Raw genomic sequence first — 26369 nt, 5'->3', positions numbered from 1 at the left:
CAGGGATCAAGTCCGTTAGCCTGGGATAAGACAAGGATGTGGGTACGTACCGAGTGTTGCCGGCCAATCGATGATCCCAAGACCGCAACCAATTGGAGTGCGCAGCTCTCATTTTGCGGGTCCAATTCAGGACTCAGGTTCGCTCAAGCTAAGGTTGTTCGACTTCGCGACAAATTTCTGGCTGGTCTGATAGAGCTCTATCAAGACCTGCAAAGATGAGTGTCCCACGTGCGAGGTTGTTGGACCTCATGAAGGTAATTTCGCGATTCTCTGGCCTTTCTGGTTGTTTGCTAACCTCTAAAGGCCCAATGCGAAGTATTTGCGACAGTATTTAACCCGGAGGGAGTGAGGACGGGCAACAAGATCCTGCGCCAGCGACTGAAGGGACCTGCTATCGCCGACTACTACCCACGCAAGGTTGCGACCGTCAAGGATGTGCAGAGGGAGTTTGGTCCTCATGTCACAACTCTAGACTTGGAAGAGATGGACCGCTTGGAACACATTGCCGGGTATGTCATGGGCTGAAGGGGGCGAAGGAGCTATTGCTAACGCCTAGACAGACTGAAGGCCAGAGGAAAGAGCGCGCCGAAAAAGAAGAAGACGAAGAGTAAGTCATCTCGTTTGTTGCCTCCAATTGGATGGTTACGCTGACCGTTCTACAGCCGAGCCCAAGAAGCGATAGACGTCGACCACGAGATCGATTGTACGATACGATGTGCATTCATAAAGCGATCCCCCGGAATCTTGCGCGCCAGGACACTCTCCACATAGAGAGCGGCGAGGCTTTGGGCAGTACAGTCGCCGACCGAGGCAGCCCATGTGGCTCTGTCACAGTTTGCGGATGTCTAGGGACCCTCAGGCACAGGCACGGTATGAAAATACCGGGGATCGCGGCTTCAGCGGGTCATGGGGAGGATGTCCATCAACATGGAGGGCAGCCAGTGTACAAATACCATGGAGGATATCAGAGTCAAAAACCATAAGTCTCTCCGAGAGACAGCCTTGTTTCATGTTTCAAATGACAACTCCCGTTTTATTGAATCCCCGCTAAATGATTGCCTTGGTCGGTAGGTGCTGAACGCCACTGCGTGCTACATGGAAAGACACACAGCACTTCCCACTTCTCCAGTGCTAGGAACAACCCCGTCTGATCTCTGCGCTGGATCTGTGGATCTTCGTCCTACTGCTCTTGGCATATCTGGAGAAGCAAAGAAGTGCCATCGCAAAAGCTGAGTCTTTTCAAAGGGCTGATGAACAGATTCGGGCAAGGCAGCAGGGGCGGTATGCTTTCTCTTCAAGTTGAATGTCATCTGGTGGCTAGACAACGCTATGGTAGGCAGTGGTGAATAATCAGAGGCCGGCTAGTCAGGCCCTCCTCCTTCAGGTGGAATATGGAGCGGGTCGACAGGTCTTCACATGTAGAAAGACTTGTACGGTACCTGCATAAACAAGTTGAACTTCCTCGTCCAAATCAGTAAGACCGTGCTAAATCTCAGCCGAGTCGCGAACTCCTTCCGACTTCAACACCCTCAACAACAACCCTTCCCTCGCCAGGCCAAGCAGCAGCCCATCATTCCTCCTTCAACTCGGAACCAACTTCACGATCTTGACGCTTTCGGATTATTCTGTCCTGGCCCGCAGCAGCTTCGATTAGGGCCTTCGTACGCCTTACTTCCAAACAGGTGCCTGTCCTGCCCGGGACTGCCTCCTTCCCAACACCAACTCGAGCTCCTTCCTCGTTCCTACCTCACCTTCCCGTCCCCCATTCTCTCCCCATTCCCACCACAAAAAGCTTTCCTCACCTTTCCCCTCCACAATTCCTCCACAAACAAACCTCTCCCTCCACTGCAGAGAAGATCTTCATCAGCACTCTTCTTTGTGTCTCCCTCCCAAATAATCTTTCTCAACTTGTCTGCCACCTTACGGCATTACCTCTGTTTCTATCTTCTGCAAAGCATTGACCCTCTAAGAAGAGATTGTCCGACGTCACGATGTCTACACCTCCCTCCGCGGGTCTCACACCCAAGACCCCCAAGCGAAGCTCTCCTCCGGCTTTGAAGCCTCATCACGAAGAGGAAAACATCCAGCCTTCCATCGAGTCAGCTGCCTCGGTAAGTACAATTCTTTTCTCACCGCTGTCTTGAAGGTCTATCATTTTTTCTGCCCTTGGCCACTGCCGTACAACACAAGTTCTTCGAACAAGATAGAGGCCCGGGCTAACAAAAATCAAAGGGTCTCCCTGCCTTCAAGCAGAAGCAAACCATTGCAACTCTTGCTACGTCCAAACTTGCCAATCAGAATGTTCTCAAGGTTGGTTCTTCCTCCCGCAATCTGCCGCTTCGCTCACAGCGACGACAGAAGAAGACCAATCAGGACACGATTGCTGGCACGAACCCTATGGATATGCTCCTTGCCAAGCTGTCTGAGCAGCAAGCTGCCCTCGATCAACAGAACGAGGCTTTGAAGAACTCTGATGAGAACAGCTTGTACTCCCGTCACTTCGACAAGGCTTCTTCGACGACGAATTCGGTCCCTATCACTCCTGCCACGGACTCGTTCCCCACGACTGCGCCCACGAGTCGCCCAACCAGTGCCGCTCTAAAGGAGACTAACGGCAACGTGGACGAGCTCCTTCGACTGAAGATGGAGCTTGCCCGAGCGCAGAACAAAATCTCTCGCCTTGATCACGAACTGGCCCAGTCGCGCTCGGTCAAGCAAGAAGAAGACATCGCTCCGGCTCCGCCTGCGGCTCGTTCGGGGGCATTCGGAGCTGAGAACGCCTGGCCTACCGACGACAACTCCTCGGATATCGGCGCCCCTTTCATCAACAACTACAGTCGTCCCCGCCATTGGAGCAACAATAGAGCTCCTCTCTCCTTTGATGCGGCTGCTCCTATTTCCGACTCTGGTGGTGACTGGTATGGTGGCGGACGTGGCGGCTTCAACCAGGGCTATATGGATCCCGCTGGTCCGTACTCTATGGCGGATGGTTTTCGCAATGATCGTATGAGCCATGAACCCGATATGTACCCCCGGCCCCCTAGCAGTCGCCGAAACAACCGGTTCGACAACAGCCGCTGGCCGTCTCCTCAGCCATACGGAGGAACCAACTTTGGACATAACTATGGCGGCTTCACTCCCTCTCCTGCTCCGTTCGACCCCATGGGTGGTCCTCCTGGTAGCGCTTCGGGCAATATGGGCTATCAAGGCTTCAACCAGCAGGGTCCAGGAAGTTCATTGTCTCCCCATGCAACTGAGTTCACCACTGGTGATGGATGGAAGAGCGAGGTACGTGACAATGCCAGACATGGACCTTGATGCAAAGTGCTAATGTTCCATCCCCAACAGGCCATTGCCACAGAGGGCCAGACGTACCTGCCAACTACTGAGCCTCTCAACTACCGCCGCTTGTTGGATCGGAATGTCAATTGCAACTGGAAGTACATTGTGGATAAGATTGTCTGCAACAATGACCAGCAGGCCTCCATCTTCCTGCAGCAGAAGCTCAAGGTTGGCACTCCAGACCAGAAGTACGAGATCGTGGAGGCAATCGTTGCCCAAGCGTATCCTCTCATGGTCAACCGTTTTGGCAACTTCCTTGTACAGCGTTGCTTCGAGCACGGCACTCCAGAGCAAGTTGTTAAGATCGCGGAAGCCATTCGCGGCAATACTCTCAATCTGTCCATGGATCCCTTTGGTTGCCATGTTGTTCAGAAGGCGTTCGACTCCGTCCCTGAGGACTACAAGGCCATCATGGTCCACGAACTTCTTCGCAGAATTCCCGAGACCGTTATTCATCGTTACGCCTGTCATGTCTGGCAGAAGCTCTTTGAGCTTCGATGGTCCGAGTCCCCGCCCCAGATTATGAAGTTCGTCAATGAGGCTTTGCGAGGCATGTGGCACGAAGTCGCTTTGGGCGAAACTGGCAGTCTGGTTGTCCAGAACATCTTCGAGAATTGTCTCGAGGAAGATAAGGTATGCTGACATTTTCCGACCCTCTTTTCTACATATGTGTCTAACTATGGATTTGTAGCGTCCCTGTATTGAGGAAGTCCTTGCCAACATTGACATTGTGGCTCACGGACAGTTCGGAAACTGGTGCATCCAGCACATCTGTGAGCATGGCGCTCCAGCGGACAGAAGCCGTGCTATCGATCATGTCATTCGCTACGCTGCCGAATACAGCACTGATCAGTACGCCTCCAAGGTTGTCGAGAAGTGCCTGAAGATTGGAGGGGGAGAGTTCCTCAGCCGCTATCTTGATCGGGTCTGTGAGGGTCGCGTTGATCGCCCTCGCATCCCCCTCGTTGACATTGCAAGCGACCAGTACGGCAATTATCTCATTCAGTACATCCTCACTCATGCGGGTCTGCAGCACCGTGAGGTTGTCGCCGCCCACATCCGCAAGCACATGGTCTCTCTTCGAGGCTCCAAGTTTGGATCTCGCGTGGGCATGCTTTGCACCAACCCCGCTGTTGCTACTCGTCCCGGCCCCGGAGTTGGTCCTGCCATGAACCGTATGGGTGCTGGTCCTCGTTACAGTGGCGGCGGCGGCTACCGCTAGACTTTGTCACCATCTTTTCATACTGTCGCCATCAACTTCTCAACTGTTCTCACTCTGCGTCACTATAGGACCTGTTTCCCCTAATTCCCTGTCGCCCCATTCGATTTCCCTCAACTTTGACAAAGTCGTTGCACCACCTCATTTGTCCGTGCTTACGAAACATCTTCCTCGGCCATTAATTTACAAATCAGCTGTCATCCTACGCTCGGCAGGTTATCACTTGTCTGAGTGCATTGGACACTTCATGGTTACGGATTTTGCGATATGGAGGTGCGTCACTGTGACCTCGAAACCCTAAGTGGGCGTTGGAGTTGCATCACGAAGCCCAGCCAGAATGCTCGCATCTATACATGGCGGTTCATCGACACATCCACATACCCCTTTGATACTCCTTTAGTCTCATCAAAATTCAAACTGGACAACCCGGAGGATGGCGAGGATGGACAACTAGGCAAGCATGGCATATCGGACCAAAAGTCAAAGACAATGATTGTATGTAGTTATGTATTACATTCCGGAGACTTTGGAGTGCGGCCTTGGTCCAGCTTGGACAGCATCTGTGGCAGTCCTCAACTGAGCATTAGGTAGCTCCCTATAAATGATCCTTCTACAAGTAATTTGGTCCCCTCTATTATCTTATGCGCACTCGTAAATGGGATCTTCCCGTGTCGGGTTTATAATGTTTTGCTTGATATTGTTGACTCTGTGGTAATCCATAAGCCTTGTATCCCTATCCCCTCTCCAGAACGCCATTCGTATTGCCTCCTGAATCCTACATGATTCTGATCATGCATCGTCTTACGCTTCTTTGCTTACAGACTCGGCCTCTACTGCAGGTGATACAGCGTCATCTAACGGTGGAAATTCGGAGTCGACTACGGATGGCTTCTCCACCGCCTCTGCAGTTGCGACATCCTTCTCCCACGGCTTCTTGGGTACCGCACGTTTCCCAAATGGTTTTACAGACTGCAAGTTCAGTAACGATCTTGAGAAGAAGAAAAGTGGAAGGAGAAACACTAGGGGAGATACTCACTGCGTCCCTAACGACGGTGTCTGGGATCTGTCTGATGCCGGGGATGGGAATCCCCTTTTGAATCATCTCCAGCATCTGCGCGAAACCCATTGGGTACGCTGGCTCGTCGCCCCCTTGGCCTGGAGCGCCCTCCTGCGGCTGCGCTTTGCGTTCGACGTAGAGGTCTGCTTTGGGGGCTGCTGCTTGCCATGAGGGCGTTGCTTCGCCTGTAGGGGTTGCGGATAGATCTGTTGTTGGGTCTGCGGGGGTGGTCTCGTTGGTGTTGAGATTGTCGAGTTTGGAAGTTAGTGTTGGGACGTCGTCTGTTGATGATTCTATTGCGCCGCTGGCTGCGGGAGCTGTGGACGAGGAGGAAGAGGTTCCCTGTGTGCTGGTTGCGCTGCTCGTCTTGTATTCTTCGGGCAGGACGTCGGGGGGCGTGTGGTCAGGGTGCTTCGCGAGCCAGTCCTTGTACTTTGCAAAGTCAATGGTCACGCCGATGCGTTGGGCGTAGTAGAATATCCGGGCGTGGATCGCGAGGTCGGTGGGTGTGCCTTGCGGGTTTTCCGTGTTTGGATCGCCGAGGATCGCATAGAGGCCGGACTAGAGCACGTATCGTTAGCTCGAGATGATTGACGGGCTGTATATTATCTATGATTCCAAGGTGAGACGTACTGTGAACATCTTGTCTCTTTTCCAGGGGTACGTGTCAAAGGCCTTGAACATGCCGTCCTCATCTGTAATTGCGCGGATGCGCTCTGCGCCGGAGAGGGTCGCCATTGCGAATGACCCGGTTGTGTGATTAATGCTACTAGAGTTGCCCAGACCTGAATTGTCTACAACGCACGAGACGAAGGTGTGAGAAAGTCACTCGAGTTGTGTGTTCAAGAATGCTGCTCGTCCTCGTTGGCCTGACGTCGTTGCCCGTTGCCGAGGCTCAAAACTCACGGCAAAGATGTCGTTCGGTTTAAGCATCCCTCCCCGGGAGAGGGAAGCTCAGCGGGTTGGCGGGGCGAGAGCTTGGCTTCCATCGCCCCGATAAGATAAGCAAATGAATGTACCCCGCGAAACCGCGGCTCGGTGGGGCCAGGGCGGGAAGTTGGGGAGTTTGGGGTCGGGAAACCTTTGGGGAAGAAGACTTCTTGGCTTGTAGGAGTTTGTTCCGACATCCTTGCTTTTTCTTTTGGAACTTCCATCGGCCTAGATTCGGTTCACTCTTTGTTTTCTTGAGTCTGATTTGGTGTACTATTTGTATGCCAGGGGATAACAGATCCGAACCCTCTTTCTGATGGGTACATCTGACATGTGAAAAGCATTTTACAAGGACAAGTCTTCGTCAGCACAAACAGACATCAACGCAACGACGGCACTGGGCATTCGCCTTCAAACTGACAGAGGTTTTGTACATCTCGATTGCTAGATTTCTTTTCTATCTCAAATATGTGTCACGGTTTGTCTACGGGCACGCTGACGATCATCAAGCGGCTGAACCTTCTACGGATATGTTTGTGTTATGTGGACGGGATGAAGACTATTGCGCAGCACTTTACTGGCCCCCGTTTCGCACAAGTCCCAAAAATCATGAAAGAAACGTTCAAAGTCGCCAACAGTAAAACGGACAAGTGTAATCCATCAGACATGAAAAGTTTGTGTGTATAGCAAAGCTCCCCCTTCGGGTCCGCTGTTCCGCTGTACAGAGAGCCTCCATCTTACGAACGAGGTTCTAAGTATCTTGTTTTTGTGTAGCAATGTGGCTAGCCAAACGGGGCTGCCACTGGTTTGCATCATTTCCAATGGGAAACGAGCTGGTATGTTGTTGATAAGTCCGGGTAAAAGAGGAAAACGTCTAGAATGTCCATGGCGTAAGAAAAGATGCCACACTCAACCCACCCCCTGTGCTGAACGCCAGTAAAACAACACCAACGGTTGCTGGGATTCCCTAGAAGCAGTTGGTGGAATCCAATAAACCCTCCGATGCAAAAAAGCCGATGTTTCTTTTCGAACGCCACGTGATGATGCTTTTAGTTGTGCTGGAAAAGGACGCTGATCGACTCGCCGTGGTGAACACGACGGATAGCCTCCGCAAAGACCGGAGAGACTGCTAAATTTTAGCTTCGCTCCAGGACACGGTAGTATTCGAGAGCACTCACCGTCCAAAAACTCGAGTTTGGAGCAGGCGCGCATGTGGTCCTTTTGAGGAACGGTGTTGGTCACGACCATCTTGTCGATGGCGGAAGCGTTGATACGCGGAATGGCGTCACCACTGAGAATGCCGTGCGTCAAGAGAGCATAGATGTGAGTGGCACCCTCCTTCTTGAGCAACTTGGCAGCTCTCGTAATGGTGTTGCCGGTATCGATGAGGTCGTCAACGAGAATGCAGACCTTGTCCTTGACATCACCCACCAGCATCATGCTGGCATTGCGTTGCTCGGTGTACTTGGTCGGGCGTCGCTCCTGTAAAAAAACCATGAATCCTGTGTCTCCTCACACGGGGAGTAATGGCCTACCTTGTGGATCAGGGCGAAAGCCATGTCCAGCTCATCAGCGATGGCAGTGGCGCGCTTGGCTCCACCAGCATCGGGACTGATAACCACAGCATCCTTATAGTTGGGGATGTTCTGGCGGATGTACCTCATGAGGAGGGGCTTGCCGTACAAGTTATCGACCGGCACATCGAAGAAGCCCTGGTACTGAGGATCGTGGAGATCCATCCTGCAATCATTAGCATATGCTTCAGAAAGAAGCAATGAAGCGATGCAGGTATAAAGAGCATTTGGGAAGCTCCAGAGAGGGTTGTAACAATGGCCTTTGTGTCACATAAAGCACCACGTAAAGGATGATCGGGAAGAAAACCTACGTAATCTACGTTTTATTAGTTTGGCTGCGCGAATCTTTTGGGCCCCTTTGAACACTCTCTCGAACTATTCTCAGGAGTTCTTTTCGGGGGTACATACCACATGGTCCGCACCAGCGCAAGCCAGGAGGTCAGCAACCAGTGTGCCAGCTTGGGCAACCCACTGCTTGTATCCAGGCTTGGACTGGAAGCCATCGATTCGGTTTTGTTGCTCGTTGTCGTGGTTGGTGTAGCTGACCTGGGAGGATACAGAGTCGTGGTGGCTACGACCGTTGCCATTGGTCTTGGAATGGTCGACGCCGTTCATTCCATTAGATCGCTCCTCGTTGAGCTTGCTCTTAGCCAGCTTTGAGGCAATGCCATCAATGCCGTTGGGGAGGCCCATGCTGCGCGCAATACCAGGACCCGGGGTCGCAGGCACACTCTCAAAGGTGTAGTTCTTAGATGTCCCTGCTGCTGGCTTTGAGAGAGGTGCGCCGGCCTTCTTGTAGGGGACATCGGGTTGTCTCGAGTAGGGGAACAGAGGCATGACAGCCGTAACTCTCTTGGCGGAGCCCGTCTTGCAGGCAGAGATCATGATGCACAAGTCCATGAAGTTGTCATTGACATTGCCAGATGCAGTCTGGACGATAAAGACGTCCTTGCCGCGCACAGAGTCCTTGATCTCGCAGCGGCTCTCTCCAACAGAGAACTTTGACAGAATGCGCTCGCATGGGTTCAGCCCGAGGTTGTTGCAAACACTGTTGAGGAGCTCCGGGTGGGAGTTGCCTCCGAGAACAATGATATTGCGGACCATTGTGAAGATTTGCTGGTTGCTCAAGAAGCAATGGGTGAATGAACAAGAGGAGAATAGTGGTCGGGCGAAACCGGCGATATTGGAGGCTGAACCTAGAACCGCTCGAGGGTATGACTAGGACCTGGGGAAGAGAAGAGGGCGTCGAGGCCGGGGCTGCAATGTGTATTTCGCAGCTAGGGTATTCGAAGATGATTGTGGAGAAAGATACCCCGGGTTTTTTTGAGGGTTCGAAGGTGTCGTGTGCGGGTTGGAGGATCGCGAGCGAGAGAGCCGGTGTCGGGTTTGCTGGAGGCGTCAAAAATCTGCTAGTGGGGTGCAGGGCGACGTCACAGGGACTGGAATGTGCCGAAGCCGAGGGTATGCGTAGAAGTGAATTGTATGGTAAAGATGCTCGAGAGCTGGAGAGCAATCAGCGGGGATGAGGGGGAATGCCTCTAGAGATGCGATCACAACGGGAGCATGACGAACAAGCTCAAGAGGAGAGGGAGGAGGGAAAAGCTGGTAGCGGGGGGGAATTCTGTCTGAAGCTGGGGTTGTCGAGAAGTTGTAAAGGAAAATCTCTGAGTGGATAAGTTTGTTTGGGATTGGCAGGAATCGGGGTCGGGTGCAGTCGCCGCCATGTGGACTTGGGGGTGGCAGGTGGAAATGTGTGGTGGTGGGGTAGAAAGAGAGATTGCACAGGGCTCCCTCACAGGGTGGATGGGTGTAGAAGTGGCCATTTTAGGTTAGCACGGGTACCTTGTTGCGCCTGTGTGTATGTTCATGACTCCGATCTCTGGCAGTCTCGCAGAGATTTTGCGCCCCGACGACGTTCTAACCATGCACTGTATTCTTCCGGTCGTTGCCAGGCTGCCCAGACACGCCGAGCCTCACGCAGAGTGCCGTAGACTGGTGACGGAGATGCCTGAAGCGATGCGAGGGCGGTGACGGCGGCGGAAGACATAGGCGACCAGGTACGGAAGTACAGTGTCAACGACTGACTTCGTACAGGGAGGATTGAATTGCATTGGATTCGTGGAACGCTGCCCGGAATGCAGCAGTGACTCTTGTTCTAATTCTGACTGCGATATGCCGAATGAGGTGGACATTCTGCAATCCATCCCCTTGTCAAAAAGTCTGGCTGCCTCGTGATTGTACGGATAATGCAGACAGAGTATATGCCTCTTGAATGTACATCCAGAAAATAGCGCTCCTTGACGATGATAGTGAGGCGGGAAGGAGTACCTGGGGAATCTCACACCTCCCCTTACCTTATTAGTGTAGTACTGTACTACGTAGGTAGTTGTTCTAAGGTAGTGTAATAAGGAGTGAAATAACGCGAGTAACCGACTGGCTTTTATTAACGACAAGGGGTGCAGGTGGCAGGGCCGCAGGCAGGAGGAAGCGGCCACCGGCCAGCGGAGGCGCCTACTTCGAATCTGAAGCCGCCAACACCAACGCTCTTTCCCCCTCTCATTGCGCAATTCCAGATCCGGTACGTACTCTACGACAATTTAGCACATGGCAGAGTGGGGGACTGGGCATCGTGATTGGTGCCTTGGGCCGTGTCAATGCACCTGCGTTTCTGCTTGCCTTTTTATCTCCCTGCAGCTCGTTGCCAACCGTACCGGCCATCGACCGCGGGGCACTTGGGTTGTCAAGAAGAATTTGCGGCAGCATCGTACCTTGGCTCCCATTGCTCGCCTAGATTCCGTACAGTCACGAGTGTAATTCTTTTTACGAGATTACACAGTACCTTTACCTCATCTGACTCTTCCGACTTCTCACAAGTCACAATTGGATTCAAGGCGACCCGATATTTCCTTGATAGACCCTCAGGCAGAGTCACCAGTCACTTACCCTTGTCAAATCAAACGTCAGCTTGTCCAAGGTTGTACTACTTGAACAGCCTATTCCTGTCCCTCTCAAAGAGCATCTGCGAGGTTCCGTTTTGAGTGACAGGTACATTGGCCTAGCCTCTTCACCTTGTACACCGACACGTCGATTTTCCGCAAACACCAAGCGCCTGCGCAGCTTGCATTTTCCGCACTCTTTTTGGCCGATACGCAATTGCCGCCGTTGCCACCTGGTATCAAACGGTTTGCATCACACCTTCTCCTCTACCCGACAATCGCAACCTAGTCGTCCCCCGCGCCAAGCACGCAATCAAGATGAAGATCCTTGAGGCTCAGTCGGCAGTTTTGACCAACTATGAGGTCTATCAACATCTGAATGAGCGCAAGCTTGGTCAGAAGAAGCGTGAGCGTGGAGAACGCCGCGGTCCCGGCAACCTTGAACCGCTGGCAAGAGAGGTGAGTCTGACCACATCCAAGTTATACATGCAATGAAAATTGGGTATCTGCTTCTGTGTAATAAACTCATGGCTGACACATATGTAGCTCCTCCAGTATCTGCGGACAGCACCAAACCCGCTCAGCCAAGACCCCATTACATATCATCCAGACTGTATCACCCAGCTCCTGGGTAAGCTTCAGCCCTATGACTTGGCCAAGGGTGAGGTCATCATGATCCTGAACCTCCGCCCAGCATCCGTCGCCGCTCTGAACACCGTCATCGAAGAGATGCCTGAGCGCTTCGATGAGAACCAGCAGGAGGAGATGGTCAACATCATTGCTGAAGTGCTTGGCTCGTTCCCCCAGGAGGTTGGAGAGGAGGAAGGCGCCGAGGAAGCTGCGAACGGCGCTGCTTAGAAAGCCTTGCCGCATCACACTTCGCAACTCACTTTGGACGGCACCGAGTCCTCCAATGTGTCCTCTTCCTCCTGGAGTGGAGTATCAGGGTCGCCCTGACGAGGCAATGAATCTCACATGGCGACACAACCGCCCTCGCTCTGTCCTCCCTCGGCCTTCCGCGTCATGATTGCGGTTTTACCAATCTCCTCGAACGCCAGCTTGAGCAGTTCGCCCGTCACCGCGGAGCATTCCATGTACTTGTCTATGCGGATCTCCTGCGCCTGCTGGTATGCTTCTTGGGGATAGATGATCCCGTTGGGGTCGTCTTCGGATCGTAGGTCTCTCTTGAGACCCAGCATGAGGATGGGCAAGCGGTCGGGCCTGCGGAAGGACATTTTGACCTCTGGAAGCCACTGTATCGGATGTCAGACGGGATACAGAAACAGAAGAGAGTCATTCAGGAGAACATACATGTCTCCTCATGTTGATGAGACTCAGCCGCTGGCTTATGTCGTAACACAGTATAACAATGTCCGGCTCGAGCAGCTTCCAGTTCTCGGGGCTATTTGTATCATAAAACTCTAGACGGTACGGTTTTCCAGAAAACTTGATCTCGAAAATGAAGGGTTGGTCAATATCTCTGAGCAATCTGATGGGCCCGGTGCCTTCGCCGGCGCTCAGTCGCCTATTTCAGGGGCACATCTCATTAGCATTGTGAGACCCTCATGGCATGGTCTCGATAAAGGGCATACGGACGAGAGAAACGACGTCTTTCCACATTTCTCATCACCAACTAATAATATCTTGACTGATTCCTCTTCCATGATTGTAAAACCTTTGATGTTGAGCCTTTTGAAGGGAACGCAACGGCTGCTTCGGACGACTTCCGATGGGACGTCTAGATACGGCGATGTCTAGGGAACAAATGGCGCAGGGCCAGGCCTGGTGCGGACTCAGCCAAGACTCCAGCACCAGAAACACAGTGCCCATTTCGCGCCCACTGGTCCCGTCGCAATGGTTCGGCTTTCTCCATGAGGGGAGGATGAGAGTGTGGAGTCGAGCTACAGCCACAGCACAAGCCACATTTTGTTTTCTACAGGGCGACGAAAAAAAGTTGATGCTAAGAAATAAAAAGAAATAAAAATTGGTTGTCACTCAACTTGCATGCGCCGGCCCCTCCAAAAGTGACTCTTCCAGGCCCAAAGGTACCCGCATGATGCCGGTCCGCGTCTGAACCACCACCACCACCCCTCCAAAAATTCCCATAAACTCACATGAGAGGAGAGATAGAGGGCATATGAAGCCCTTACATGAATTGTTTTGGGGTCTCTGTCTGCATTGTCCGCCAAGCCCGAGTCTGAACCTATCGAGGCACGCTGGAGGTCTATTACACGGCTGCTCACAAGTTTTAGTCCGTCGAGGAGGGCATTATCAACACCACCACCATCCGCGTCGTTTCACTACTACTCACCAGCATCTCACTCATCCTTACCGATCATCCTCTATATTCGCGGCTAGGAGCTTCAGCACCGCTCCCGTCGCAAACATGGCCGATGTGAGCGGACGGTACGAGTCATGGGACCAGGCGCGTCTCATCTCCCGCATAAGACAGCTCGAGCATGAACTCGACAAGCGGGATGCGGCATCAAAGGCCTCCGGAGCCGGGTCCGGTGCCCCCAGCAGCACCACCAAGAACGGCACCGGTGCTGCAGTAGTAGCAGCAACAGACGGGGCCCCGCCGGTGAAGAAGAGAAAGAAGGAGGCCAAGCGGATCGACTCGTCACGGTACTCCACCCGCTTCATCGCGCTGAAGCTGGCGTACCTGGGCAAGCGGTACGGCGGATTCGAGTACGCCACCTCGGCGAGTCTGCCGACGATCGAGGGCGAGCTGTGGAACGCCCTGACAAAGTCTTGCCTCATCTTCCCCGAGGATCAGGATGTTGTCAACTTTGACTGCTGCGAGTACTCCAAGTGCGGGAGGACGGATCGCGGCGTGAGCGCGTTTGGACAGGTTATCGGGTTGAGGGTGCGGAGTAACAGACCAGTGCCCAAGAAGCAAGAGGATCCTGCACCAGCCGCTGAGACGGAAGGGAACGACACTCCGATGGAGGGCACGGACAAGGTCGAGGAGGAACAGAAGGAGAAGAAGCCCGAAAGGGTCTGGGACGAGATCAACGACGAGATCCAGTACGTCAAGGTCCTCAACCGCCTCCTCCCCGACGACATCCGCATCATCGCCTGGTGCCCCTCCCCGCCGCCAGACTTCTCCGCCCGCTTCTCGTGCGAGGAGCGCCAGTACCGCTACTTCTTCACCCAGCCCGCCTTCACGCCCACGGCGACGACGGTTGATGGCACGCCGGACGGCATGAAGGAGGGTTACCTCGACATCGACGCCATGAACCAGGCCGCGCAGAATTTCATTGGCAGCCACGACTTCCGTAACTTTTGCAAGGTGGACGGGAGTAAGCAGATTACAAACTTTGAGCGGCGCATGTTCGAGGCTGGCGTCGAGGAGGTGAAAGACGTGGGTACGGTGCTGCCGTATCTGGGCGCCAGCGTTATTGATGGAAGTCAGCTTCCGAAGGTGTATTCGTTCAATATCCGCGGGACGGCGTTCTTGTGGCACCAAATCCGGCATATGGTTACGATTCTCTTCCTCATCGGCCAGCGCCTTGAGACGCCTGACCTCGTGACGCGGTTGCTGGACGTGGAGAACACCCCGCGGAAGCCGAATTACGATCTGGCGCACGAGACGCCGCTGGTGCTCTGGAACTGCGTCTTCCCAGGCGACGACGAAAGCCGGACATCCAACGACGCGGAGAATGCGCTGCGCTGGGTATACGGCGAGGCTGACGTGGTCGAGAACCTGTGGTCGCACTACCGCGAGAAGAAGATGGACGAGCTGCTCGCGAACCGCCTGCTGGACCTCGTCTCGAGACAGGTGCAGGGGACCGAGTCGAAAGCGAAAGGGAGGAGGGTATTCCAGGGCGGGCACGAGGGGAAGCTGTCGGGCGGGTACGTGCCGATTGCGAAGAAGCAGTTGACGCCGTCGCCGGCGGAGATTAATGACCGGTGGGCGCAGCGTAAGGGCTTCAAGAACTCGGATGAGATGAGGGAGTCGAAGAATTGGAGGAAGGCCATTAAGGATGCCAAGCAGGCTGCTGCGGCGGGTGATGGGGATGAGTAGGTCATGGCTACATGTCCCCTATCATAAAGAAAAAGATAAAGTAGAAAGCTTTGGTCAGATCATGAATTCGTCAAGGCTACGAGGGACCTGTCATACCCCGTTCTGCCATCTATCATCCATCTTCCTATTACTACTCCCGCCATCCGCTTCCCACAGACATCCCCTTACGCCTCTCCACACCGTCTCGACAATCTTCTTCTTGGGTAGTATCCTAGGGAACACGACGACGATATCCTCTTCCCCCTCGACAATGACAATCAAATAGTACCGCACCTCGAAGCCCCTGAACGCTTCATTCACAAGCACGTCCTGAATCTTCTCGGTAGGTATGAACCGCGTCGCGGCAGCCGACAGATAACTCCCACTCGTCGAACTCGTCTGTATCCCCAGCCCGCGCAGCACGAGCAAACTCTCAGTGGTATGCGTGCGCTTCAGCGTCGCGTACGCCGCGAGCAGACACCCCGGGACCAGGACGGGTAGCGGTATCGCATGCGATGCTGCCGCGGCGTGCGCTAGGCGGCCTGGCGCCGAGGTACGTATGAAGAGGAGGACCTGCCAGAGCGTTGCGCTCGAGAAGAGGGCGTCTGGGTCGTCGTTTGCAGTTGCGGTTGCGGTGGGTTTCGCTCTTGTCGATGCGGAGAGGAGGGAGATGACGTATGGTGATTCCGCCAGGGCTGCTTGGAGGAGGAGAATCGAGGAGAAGAAGAGGAGGATGCGGAGGGTGAAGAGGAGGCCTGAGAGGACGCGGACTGCGAGGGTTGGTGGCGGGCGGGTTGTTACTGTGAATTCGGCTGTTGTTGGCGAGGGGCGCCGGACGTGGAGGCGGGGGGTTGTTGCGAGCATCGTGGAGTTTGGGTGATGCTGCAAAGAAGCAGAAGCAGCTCGAAATTTGAGAACAGGAAAAGACTGCTATGGTGCCATTGATATTGTGCGGGTTCAAGACGGCTTGATGGTTTGGTTTAGAAAAGTTAGGGAGAGCTTCGGAGAGCCAGAACCCCTGGGCGCAATCGCGACGTCAAGTCCAACCAGAATTGCAAGCTGGGGTGGATGATGGAACTTCCATTGGAAGCTTAGGTCGGTACTCGGTGGAGATGTTCGCGGGCGCGTTGAGTGCTGGGAGCTCCTACACCTACACGCGCAAATACCCTGCTTACCTCAGCAGACCCACCCATAAACCACCGCACGTCCCCCGCCAGCCCCCGACCCTACTTGTGATACAATTTTGTTCGCAATTACCGGCTGTAATGGTCAAATGGTTGAAGGCTTTCATTACTCTTCTTCCGCTACCCCATCCACATTGGAACCCCCCAGCGGCGCCCAGTGCGAATGCTGCGGTGGCCACCCACTCGCACGGGTAACCTGCGATCGCTGCGTGTGGCCCTAAGCAATGAAGATGACACTTGAGGGAGGTTTCACTCTGCAGAGGTATCTTCACCGTCGCATGGCGTGCTGGATTACGATCGCTGGGGGCTTGGGGTTGTGGAGGAGGATAGAGATCCCGACTCCAGCTTTTTGACTTTTTTGGGATCAGATATCGTACCGGTCGGTAGATGCATGTGCATCGCGGTTGCGACCGTCTGATTGTTGTCGCTGGTAATCGAGACGAACGCCTACTGTGTGTACAGTTGACGATGTTTTTCGGGGTGTTGAGAAGTACCTTTTTGGGCACAATTTCTTTCGCACATGGTTCAATCCCAGTTCACGACAGACTTCTTTTGTTTTTTCCCGCCTTTCCCCCTGGACCAAACTCAATTGAATTATCGGAGTCACTGTATTGATACTCTCATATGACACAGTCATGTCTCAATAGTCTCGGAATCAGTTTGCATTCTTCTCAATTTTTAGCCTGTACGTGGCCATCTCGACGAGCAAGCCACATAGCTATCATCACCCGCTCAAAAAGGGAATAAAAGACCAACATCAGTTGCAATCCAGTCAACGACTTGGAGAAGCAGATCTGAAAAGGAAAGAAAAGTTAAAGAAATGAAAAGAGGCGGGGGAAGGAAGAATCCCCGTACCCTTCAACTAGATGAACAAAGATGCCGTGAGGCAACATTGTAAGACACACGTTTCCAGCACTTTTCGGTCCCTTTTCACCCATCCCGTTCCAACCCTTCCGTCCTCCTCCTCCTCTCTCTCTCTCTCTCTCTTCCATCATACTCGTTGGTGCAAGACGGTGTCATCTTGAAAACCATCCAGCTTTTTCTCTGTTTTCGTTTCCATCTGGCCCCTTTCGACCTTCCCCCGCGACGACTGTTCATTCCATCACGTACATAGCCGCTCTTCCCACTACAGGTATCGTGTGTTCATGTGTATTGCCTCGCGGCTCTGCCCCGAAATCCCAAGATCCAGCCATCATCAGTCATCATTTGAGAAGTTAAGAATGCAAAACAAGAAGTGTAACGAAAAAGAGTTGAAAGATAACAAGAAATTGGAGAAGAAATGGCATTTCACTCCGCGTTCCAATGTTCGTCGTCAAGGATAGACTCGAAGTATACAAAAGGCGGCTTCTAACTGCTGTTGTTGTGGTTCGGGCGGCCCCAGAGCTGCCACACTGCAAAGTGTGTTGTTCGTGTTCGTTGGTCGTGGAAAAAAAGTAATGGTATCGAGATTCATCGAGAAACGCCTGTCGCCATGCAACGAATCGACATGTGATGTGTAAAGCTAATTAAGGGATTGGGGAGTGTAGAAACTTTTTCCAGCAGGAAGACCAAATCAAATCATCTCGCTGTGGTGCAGGCCAGTAGGCAAGCTCTTCTGCGCCATGGCGGGGGGAGATCGCATCGACTCGCGGCCATAGTTCATTGGCATAGGTACGCTCTCATAAGGGGCGTATTCGTAGTCCTCCTGACCGCGGGGCCGCGCTGAGGGCTCCTTGCGGTTGCGGCTGCCGGACCTGAAGCGGTCGGTCGCCTTGGAGAATCGGCCAGCGATGCTGTTGTCTCGTTCAGAGAAGCTGCGTCCTCGGCTGTGACCACCCTTGGACACGGGCGGGGCGGGTGGTGGAATTACTGGGACTGTTGTGTCCATGGGAGCAGCAATAGTCGTTTGGATAACGTCATCGTCGTCCATGACAATCTCAATCATACCGGAACCCATGGTCACGGGTTGGATGTGGGCGGTGTACGGGAGAGGCGCCGGGGGCGGGGGAGGAGGCATCGCAAGGTGCTGAAGCTCCTTCAACATTGGCGGAGCAGGAGGAGGAGGCGGCGGCGGTGGGATGCTTCCGTAGTTGTTGCTTTCTTGGGAGGCACGTCTGACCCGGATCATGTCATCGACAGTGCGAATCTCACCAGAGTGACCTCTTCTCATGGAAGGACCGCGAGAAAGACCTTTGCTGCTGGCGCTAGGACCTCTAGGGGAGGGCGCATCAGGAGGGACGGGCGGGGCCGACATGCTGCGAGGAATCATTCCGCGGTTGGGAGGTTGATAGACCGTGGAAGGAAGCTGGTAAGTTGTCTGAGGGAGCAAAGTGAGGGTCTCGGCAGACTGCTCTTTCTCGGGGGACTGCTGCTGGGGAGAAGTCACCGGGGAATGTCTCTGGGCAAACGTAGCCGGGATCGGGGGCACCGGAATGCTGTTCTTGTCTTTGTCCGACTCGATGATGAGACGCATGGCCTTGGGCGTTGCGGGCAAACCAATGTGCACATTGGAGCTGCTGCGTGCGTACATGCTTCTGTTGGTAGTAGGGTCGGCAGTGTGGCTGCGAGGCGGAAGCTCAACGGCACTTGGGGATGATTCAATACCGATTCGGATGTGGTTGGGGTGGGGAATTGGTGGCGCCGAGGGACGTTGTGCGAGGGACTTGCGACGTTCCTCGAGCTCGCGAGCAGCTTCCTCCTTCTTACGCTGCCTCTCATCCTTCATAGCCTTCAAGTCTCCAGCGTGCTCTGTAGAGGCGGCACGAGACTTGGATTGGGGAGGCGCAATATCGCGGGATTGATCCAGGTTCTCACCAGCGTGGCGACGGCGACTCTCGGATCGGTCTCGTCGAGGGAACTCTCTGGTAAGCTCAGGTGAGAGCGCCTTGCGGGACCCATGCTGGCTGGTGCTTCTGTTGTGTCTGTTTCTGAAGTTCTCTTGGGCAACAACAGCCTTGACATAGTCCTCCTCGTCTTCAGACCCCTGGTAGTGGACAAGATTGGCTGACAGAGGTAGAGGAGACGAAGGTGACCTGGCGTGAGAGCCAGTCCGGTCCGCACTTCGGCCGCGGAGTTCAAGCGCAGGAGGGCGATGTCTGCCTTCGGGGCTTCTGTTGCGGCCTTGGCTACCCCGGCTGGATGCGCGACTAGTACCCTTCCTGCTCTTGCTAGACTTCCTCACTGTGGCGGGCTCTCCGACATCCGGCAAGAACTTGGGTGTGCTCAGGTTGATGAGATCTTCGGGCGACATAGGGATGGGCGAGGTTGGGGAGCGCTTTGCCTTGGGCCAGTTGCGGCTAGAGGCACGGCCACGCTCAGCGGAAGCTTCGCGAGAAGATGTCTTGCGAGTGCGGCTGTGGTCACGGTCGCGGCCACGGGAGCCATCGCGCTTGCCCTCTCGACTGGCATGTCGGCTTCGCTGCTTGCGTTGTTGCAAGCGCTGGGCAGTGTCGAGGCTGTGGATGTAGTCCTGTCGTCCACCCGTAGTGTTGCTGCGGATGCTTTTGCCGGTGGTGGATTGAGACGTAACAGAGCCTGTGACGGAGCCGGGTCCCCTACGTCGGGAAGGCCAGTGGAAACGGGTGGAAGATGCCACTGACTGCTCGGGAGAGGTGATCTCATTGGCCATGTTGTTCAAACCTGCAAGCTCAAGATGAAGTCCCTTTGGCTTGCGGTCTCGGGAACCGTTGCGCTGGGCCATGCTGCCTTCCATCTTGATAATCATTCTAGCATCAGGAGATGGGGGAGGTGCTTCTCTTGTCCGTGTGGTGATTTTTTTGTACTGGTCACGCATCATCATCGGGCTTGCTGTGGCAGCCCTCTGCAGAGACAGGCCAGCAGCGAGATTTTCCTGCTCGGCAGAAGACATGCGCAGTTGCAGAGCACGTCGAGATTCCTCAACATCAACCTGAAGCTGTTCACGCGACAAGTCTCCCGGAATCTCACCGATGGAAGGGAGGCGCTTGCGACTGAAGGCAGATGCTCCGGATCTCGCCGAGTTCGGGGTGTTGAATTGGCTGCGGTTTGGTGGGCGGATGAAGGCAGTGGTGACATCATATCCACCAGGGGAGACTGCAGAATCGGCGATGGGTGTTGGGCCCGCGGCGATAGGAGTCTGTCCGCCGTCTCCTTGAGAGAAGAACTTTGATTTCCCTTGCTGCTCGCCAAAAGACGTGATCAGCTTCAGAGCGGACGTCTTGGCGATGCTTCTTTGGGGTCCACGGTTAATGCCGGGAGGCGAGAGAGGAGGTGACAGGACCTCCGGGATATTCTCATGAACGTTCTGGTTGATGCTCTGGAAGGTCACTTGGGCAGCAGAAGGTGATGTCCATGGCTCATCAGACTCGGCACCAGTGCAGGCGAAACTGGAAATCTGTTAGCGCATCGTACCATTATGTTCACTTATAGAGAAAACATACCATCTCACGGCAAGCTGCTGTTGCCCGTGCATAACAGCCCATTCGCCCCATTTCTTGATGATAGCTGCCTGTCGTTCCCAGACGGCGGGATAGAAGAGACAAGTCAGGATAAGCGCCTCCATGTACTTCTTGTGGGACACGTAAATCTCAATGGCATCATTGTGATCACCCATGCCAATTAGAATGGTAACAGCGGCGTGAAGATCACCGTGCTCCAGGAGTCTTTGAACGTAGGCGCGCCCCAGCTTGTGCTGCGAAGCTTGGCCTCCAATACCACTGAGGGCTAGCAACATCCAGTCAGAGGAAGTCATTGAGGCTGAGCTCGCTGCCATGACATCTGCGTCAATATCGCCCAGCCATCTCATCAGAAGAATACGCGCCGGTGAAGCCGCATTGTGTCGGCTCAATTCCTCTCTGACCAAGTCGTCAATCTCCTTGTTCCATCCAAAGATGGTGCTAAGCATCTGCTTGCGGAGATCGTCATTCGTGAGTCGGCTATGGTCACCCCCGATCGGGTGCTTGTAAGGAATGTCGCTGAGCCGGCTCCTGGTGTACTTGAAGAGATCCTGGACCTTGCTGTCGACAGGGCTCGGCAAGACCTCATTTCGTAGACGGGATGGCCTAGAACGGCGAGAGCGGTATGAGGACATGGAGGTGCCGCTCATCATTGACGTTCCGCTCATGGAATACATGTCTCGTTCTTGGTAAGGTGCAGCAGAAGATCTGAGAGACGATCCGGCAGAGATGTAGGTGTTTTCAGTCATGCCTCGAGAGACGGCCGACGACGGGTACCGTCCGGGCGTCCGAGATCCTCCGGAGGATCGCGAGATGGAAGACAGTCCGCTGCGGCTAGAAGCCGCGCTTGCGGTATCGGCATCGTAAGGGTCGAGCGCCTTGGGCGTGCCTGTGTCCTTCCGGCTAACTATACGGTCAAAGGGAGACAAGTGATCTTCGTCACTCTCTGAAATGCCAAGCTCAATTGAACCAGACGTGGCATCCGAGTCAGTAACGATGGTTGTTGATGTTTTCTGTCCCTGCTGTTCCTCTATCGAGACAGGCGGTGATGGTGGCAACAAGTTGGCCGGGTGCTGTACATTAGCAACTATGATGGAAGGGGTGTTAAGGTCGAATTGCTGTACGGTGTTGTTGGCTCCCAGGGTGAAGAGGCTGGCGCCGGGGCCGTACACGGCCAGGCCTCTGACGTGCTCGAGCGTCGGGATACTATCCCAAGTAACGTGCTTAGTACGGACATCCCACGATAGTGTTTCCCTAGTGTGATAGAAGTCAGTGCAAGTTCTAAGCGCGCGCGTAAGCCTCAAGTGGCAAAGAATGACGTACGAGTCAGAATGTTGGATAATGCGGCCGTTTTTTGACCAGCCCATCCAGTTGGGACCGGTCTGGTAGTTATCGGTGCGCTTGAGAATCCTCACAACCTTGGCGGGGTCATCGCTGCTGTACGACTTGGACACACTCCAAACTCGGAGGTCGCCATCATGGGTCTGTGATGCCAGCATGTCCGATTTTTGACGAGACGACGAGGCATGCCAGTTGAGCGTGACGATAGGCGAAGGTGCTCTTGATGTGCCTAGGTTGTGGAGGATAGTGAATCGTGGCTGAAGAGTTGCGACCAACAACGAGCCATTTTGGTATCTACGAAGAGTTAGCAACTTTGTTTTGCGACGCCCGTTGGAGTTCTTTAAGCTTACCCAATCGCAAATGTCCTACAGTCTGCGGCTGGTGCAAGCGCTGTCACGGCAATCTGGTCAATCGTTCTCGAAGAGATATGCTCTGATGTTGTGGGCTCGAATAGAATAATGTTGCCCTGCGTATTACCTAAAGCCATCTGTTAGTGTATACTATGTGAGATTTTTCGAACATAAACATACCAAATGCAACATTGCCATTGCGCATCCACGCAGCAGTTGTCAAGTGCTCGTATGAAGCGAATCGGGCTACTTCGTCGCCCGTCATAATATCCCAGACAATGGCTGTCTGCCCGGCATCGTAACTGACTACCAGCCTTCCGGCTCCAATCTCGCTTTGCGTATCAACTGCGAGCAACTGCACCTCGTCCGAGTGCCTTGAAAATCTTCTTTCTATTGTGAGAGTGTCGTGGTGGCAGCATACGATGGAAGAACCCTGGGCATACAAGAACATGGACGCCGTGGCGGCGCATGGCTCGAAGTACCGCATGATGTTGGGCTGCGACATGTTGAAATCCTGCATCTCATTGCTCCGACCTCTTTGTGACGATTGCCCGGAGCTGACGGTAGCGGTTCGGTTTCTCGCGGAGGCGGACATGATGGCACTATATCCTTTTTCGGATTTCGATCTGGGACCCGGTGCGATGTTAGTCGGCAAGCTGCATTTGGGGAGGACGACTTCAAGGCAGGGCAACGGCTGCAAGGCCCGTGTCTACCAGACCAGAACCTTTGAGCCCTCTCAAGCCGAGAAACAGGTGGGTGACTCCTGTGAGACAGGCCTACTCACCAATCCGAGACGATCACAGCACCGTCCGGCTGCTTCGTGGCGAACCAAAGGCAGTCGGGAAGCTACACTTCTTCCAATCCAACCATCACATGAAGCACTGTTCAATGTCCGTTCCCGGGCCGGCTGTCCTTCCACGTTTCCAGGTTGCAGAGACTTTTCGCAAAGCTCTTCGTAGGCGTGCTAGAGTAGCGGTATCTTCTGCCTGCTGTCGTGTTACGGTTGCTGGTTGTGCCGTTGCACTCTAATGTCTCTCTTTTACGGCGCGGGGCTGTTGGTCCTTTTTTTTCTTCGTTGCCAGTGAGTTACCGGATAAAAGTAGGACAGGAGAAGAAAGAGAAGAAAGTCTGGGAGCCGGCGTGTTAAAGACGGTTACAGTCTGTCGGGACGTGTTGAGGAGGGGGGGCAAAGACGCTATAGACGCAGGTGGAAGGGTGTGAAGCGATGAGGTTGTCTCTGTTGAAGTTGACGTTGTTGGACGTAGAGAGAAAGCTCACTGGATAAGTCTTCGTCGAGGGGGTGTGCCGGCGCTTGTCTTGCAGGAAGATTCTGTCAAGTGTGCAACTCGATTTTTACAGAGACACACAAGCAGGGAGAGAGGGTTTTCTTGCTTACAGACTGACGACGGAAAGGGAAAAGAAAAGAAAAGGAATCGAAAAGACGATGGAAAATAAGAGAGGCTGCTGCTCGAAAGGGGTGTGTGCCAGTGTGGACGGGGTGTGATGGAGCCAAATGGGAAGAAAGTCAAGCAACATGGAGCATGGCGCCTAAGTTTTGGAGCTGACTTGTCACTGGACGATCAATCTTGACCATAAAATTAGAGCTGTTCAGTGAACGGTCGAGGTATCTGGGAGCGGATACGGTCCGGCTCATCTGGACGAGCCAAGACGCTGCATGCTATGTAGACCGGGGTGCTTGTCGTCGAGGGACCCTGTCAAGCCAGTGGAAGGGGACCAGTCAAGGTGTGCAAGGTGCAAGCCACCGCGTGCCGAGGGGGACAGAATTGGGGAATATGCAGCAGGACGACGGGGGGGTCATGGCATGGTGGAGATGGTCGAATGCCATGAGCGGCGTGGTTGGGCGACTTGACGAAGTATCGAGGCAAGCAGAGTGCGTCTGAACAGGGCAGTACATCAATATTTTGCCATAATTAGGTCTCCGGTCCTCTTCTCGCGCGGTGCTAGCCAGTGCCAGTCTCTTCTTTTTTCGCGAGATCCTGCTTGATGCTGCTGGCACGCTGCCGCTACTTGCTGCTTGCGATGCTTGCTTAACCTGCGTGCGTATGTGCGCGCGGGCGGGCGACAGGAATATCAACCTATCAAGTTGGGCTGAGGCGGCACTGGCTCCCTCTCAGCCCAGCTTGAATTCCCCGTCTCGTGATTGTGACGGCCGGGCCATCTCATCATTAGGTTCTTGTCTCCAAGATCGTGCCCAGCCCACCACGCATAGCGAGACAAAGAAAGAACAATGAAGGAGCAGATGAAGAATCCAACCGAATCGTCTGGTCTTTGACTCGCAGTGACGTCCCATCGGCGGCTGTTCTCCAACAAGCATGTCTCGCTTTGGATATCCAGCTCCGCTTTCCCCCTGATGATTTGACTTTGCATTGCTGTATCGAGTAATGGTTGACAGTGAGGCAGTGAAGACAGCGTATGTCTCTTTGGGGGCGCCAAAGGTACCTTACAGGACTGCTGTGGAATGGCAGATGCGCGGTATGTACGCAGAAGGAGATGTAGTGCGCAGGTATCCAAATCTGAAGACGGGGGACCAGTGGCATGACTCCCCTCTTCTCGGCGGTGGTCACGGTCGTGAATCCTGGTACAAACAGGCTTGATTCGCCTCGGTGGCCATGGATGACTAGTTGCTAGGACGGACTCTTGAACAGGCTTGAGAGCCTGTCGAAGGGTCGAAAGGCAGCGCAGCATAGAGAGACGGACATGGCCAGAGCGGCGGGAAGTGAGGAAAAGAGCATGGTTGGGGGAGGAGAGAGAGGCTTGGTTTGAAGGTCGTTTGCGTGGACCGGGAGAGAGAATCGAGAGAGGACGGGTCGAGAGTGAGGATAGGTTGAGGGGAGGGGAAGGAGGAGGACAGGGAGCCGGGGTTGAACAGTCTACGCGCCGAGGAAAGGGTGATGGCGCCTAAGGAACTTGCATGGGGCCAATCCGGAGCCGCATGTGCCTGCTGTTCAGCAGATGCATTGCAGGGATGCCCATGGACGTGCGTCTGACTGGTTCGTCGCTTTTAACATCCCGTTGGACTGATCCACTTGGATCCACCCAGAAGTATCCACTACTTACTTTTGGTGTCTCTGTTCCGCCCCGAGCGGCGGCAATGTTAGAGGTAGCCGCTACCTCTCGCCGGTTTCCCCGTCTGTGCCACCTTTCCAACCTCACCTCATGGACCTCCACCTTCCTCTACTATTACTTTGTTACTTCCTTCCTTCCTCCCGTCAACTAATACCTTAGGTAGGTATCTACGGACTATCTCAGTGCACCGCTCCTTCCATCTGTACTCCGTCAGGTACCTTACTGGTGCACAATTCGGAATTCCTCAGTTATCCATCTGGTTCGTATTTCTGTTTGTTCTTCTGGGAGTACGTACCTCACTTATTTCTCCCCGTTTGACCTCAATCCACCCTCCACCAACTCTATCAACTCCATCAATGATATCCCAATCTGGCTGTGTGCCTGTTTGGCCAGTGACACACCATCCGACCTCTTCCCTCCAGTTTCAGGAACATTACCATTTCTCATCGACAACGTCAAACCCGTCACTCCCGTTACAATACCTACCATTGCAACGTACGAACTCGATCGGCTCCTTAGTTCCAGGGGCTGGACTCGAACGAACGCCACTATTCTGCATCCATCGCGAATTCGCCATCGCCTCTGCCGGTACGGGTCTGGAATCACATCCCGCTGGCCGGCACACAAGCGGCCACCATCCATCACCAATCCCCACTACTTGTGCTTGAAGCTCGGAACTTTGTGTTCCCTCTCGCCCTCTCGCGGCCTCGCCCTGTCTGCACACTGCACACTGATGGAGCAATTCAACGGCCTGGCAACGTGCAATGCTTCACTCCGAACCCTCCACCTTCTCATCCACAGCTCTAGTCTCTACCGAGTACTGCCTAAGACTCCCGGTCCGTCCACACAGGCCAGCCCTCTCAAGGATTGAGGCTGCACCATTGCTGCATCTGCCCGCCTTTGGTTCTCTGTCCTTGCGAGACGATCACTG

At 54.1% G+C, this 26369-nt stretch overlaps 12 protein-coding genes across 12 annotated transcripts; 5 read left to right on the top strand and 7 right to left on the bottom strand.

Annotated features, from left to right (window-relative positions):
• Positions 1-215: 215 nt before the first annotated feature.
• Positions 216-651, top strand: CCOS01_03010 (uncharacterized protein; the record flags this gene model as incomplete). The annotated part of the gene is made up of 3 exons (XM_060451196.1): positions 216-254; positions 304-509; positions 561-651. 3 exons carry the CDS (start codon positions 216-218, stop codon positions 649-651), a joined length of 336 nt encoding a protein of 111 aa, XP_060317461.1.
• A 1340-nt stretch (positions 652-1991) lies between these two features.
• Positions 1992-4564, top strand: CCOS01_03009 (uncharacterized protein; the record flags this gene model as incomplete). Its single annotated transcript, XM_060451195.1, has 4 exons — positions 1992-2111; positions 2233-3288; positions 3349-3975; positions 4034-4564. 4 exons carry the CDS (start codon positions 1992-1994, stop codon positions 4562-4564), a joined length of 2334 nt encoding a protein of 777 aa, XP_060317460.1.
• Positions 4565-5200: 636 nt separating this feature from the next.
• CCOS01_03008 (uncharacterized protein) lies at positions 5201-6356 on the bottom strand (the record flags this gene model as incomplete). The annotated part of the gene is made up of 4 exons (XM_060451194.1): positions 5201-5267; positions 5367-5530; positions 5598-6179; positions 6252-6356. The coding sequence occupies 4 exons, from the start codon at positions 6354-6356 to the stop codon at positions 5201-5203; spliced, it is 918 nt and encodes a 305-aa protein (XP_060317459.1).
• A 1241-nt stretch (positions 6357-7597) lies between these two features.
• Positions 7598-9226, bottom strand: CCOS01_03007 (ribose-phosphate diphosphokinase; the record flags this gene model as incomplete). Its single annotated transcript, XM_060451193.1, has 4 exons — positions 7598-7674; positions 7727-8030; positions 8084-8266; positions 8531-9226. The coding sequence occupies 4 exons, from the start codon at positions 9224-9226 to the stop codon at positions 7598-7600; spliced, it is 1260 nt and encodes a 419-aa protein (XP_060317458.1).
• Positions 9227-11376: 2150 nt separating this feature from the next.
• On the top strand, positions 11377-11916 carry CCOS01_03006 (RNA polymerase III subunit C17; the record flags this gene model as incomplete). The annotated part of the gene is made up of 2 exons (XM_060451192.1): positions 11377-11517; positions 11605-11916. The coding sequence occupies 2 exons, from the start codon at positions 11377-11379 to the stop codon at positions 11914-11916; spliced, it is 453 nt and encodes a 150-aa protein (XP_060317457.1).
• A 113-nt stretch (positions 11917-12029) lies between these two features.
• CCOS01_03005 (uncharacterized protein) lies at positions 12030-12722 on the bottom strand (the record flags this gene model as incomplete). The annotated part of the gene is made up of 3 exons (XM_060451191.1): positions 12030-12311; positions 12370-12583; positions 12655-12722. The coding sequence occupies 3 exons, from the start codon at positions 12720-12722 to the stop codon at positions 12030-12032; spliced, it is 564 nt and encodes a 187-aa protein (XP_060317456.1).
• A 722-nt stretch (positions 12723-13444) lies between these two features.
• CCOS01_03004 (tRNA pseudouridine synthase A) lies at positions 13445-15085 on the top strand (the record flags this gene model as incomplete). Its single annotated transcript, XM_060451190.1, has 1 exon — positions 13445-15085. The coding sequence occupies one exon, from the start codon at positions 13445-13447 to the stop codon at positions 15083-15085; it is 1641 nt and encodes a 546-aa protein (XP_060317455.1).
• Positions 15086-15175: 90 nt separating this feature from the next.
• Positions 15176-15928, bottom strand: CCOS01_03003 (GPI-GlcNAc transferase complex; the record flags this gene model as incomplete). Its single annotated transcript, XM_060451189.1, has 1 exon — positions 15176-15928. The coding sequence occupies one exon, from the start codon at positions 15926-15928 to the stop codon at positions 15176-15178; it is 753 nt and encodes a 250-aa protein (XP_060317454.1).
• Positions 15929-16235: 307 nt separating this feature from the next.
• CCOS01_03002 (uncharacterized protein) lies at positions 16236-16655 on the bottom strand (the record flags this gene model as incomplete). Its single annotated transcript, XM_060451188.1, has 1 exon — positions 16236-16655. A coding segment is annotated over one exon (420 nt), but the record flags the coding sequence as incomplete, so codon positions are not given.
• A 1145-nt stretch (positions 16656-17800) lies between these two features.
• On the bottom strand, positions 17801-22946 carry CCOS01_03001 (uncharacterized protein; the record flags this gene model as incomplete). Its single annotated transcript, XM_060451187.1, has 5 exons — positions 17801-20591; positions 20646-21914; positions 21984-22295; positions 22352-22478; positions 22532-22946. 5 exons carry the CDS (start codon positions 22944-22946, stop codon positions 17801-17803), a joined length of 4914 nt encoding a protein of 1637 aa, XP_060317452.1.
• Positions 22947-24442: 1496 nt separating this feature from the next.
• CCOS01_03000 (uncharacterized protein) lies at positions 24443-25057 on the bottom strand (the record flags this gene model as incomplete). The annotated part of the gene is made up of 1 exon (XM_060451186.1): positions 24443-25057. The coding sequence occupies one exon, from the start codon at positions 25055-25057 to the stop codon at positions 24443-24445; it is 615 nt and encodes a 204-aa protein (XP_060317451.1).
• A 737-nt stretch (positions 25058-25794) lies between these two features.
• CCOS01_02999 (uncharacterized protein) lies at positions 25795-26106 on the top strand (the record flags this gene model as incomplete). The annotated part of the gene is made up of 1 exon (XM_060451185.1): positions 25795-26106. One exon carries the CDS (start codon positions 25795-25797, stop codon positions 26104-26106), a length of 312 nt encoding a protein of 103 aa, XP_060317450.1.
• Positions 26107-26369: the final 263 nt, after the last annotated feature.

This window comes from Colletotrichum costaricense (assembly GCF_030867565.1).
Source record: "Colletotrichum costaricense strain IMI 309622 chromosome Unknown Scaffold_3.1, whole genome shotgun sequence".
NCBI classification, from domain to species: domain Eukaryota; kingdom Fungi; phylum Ascomycota; class Sordariomycetes; order Glomerellales; family Glomerellaceae; genus Colletotrichum; species Colletotrichum costaricense.
The sequence above is the reverse complement of the archived record's forward strand: the minus strand, read 5'-3'. Positions and strand labels throughout refer to the sequence as shown.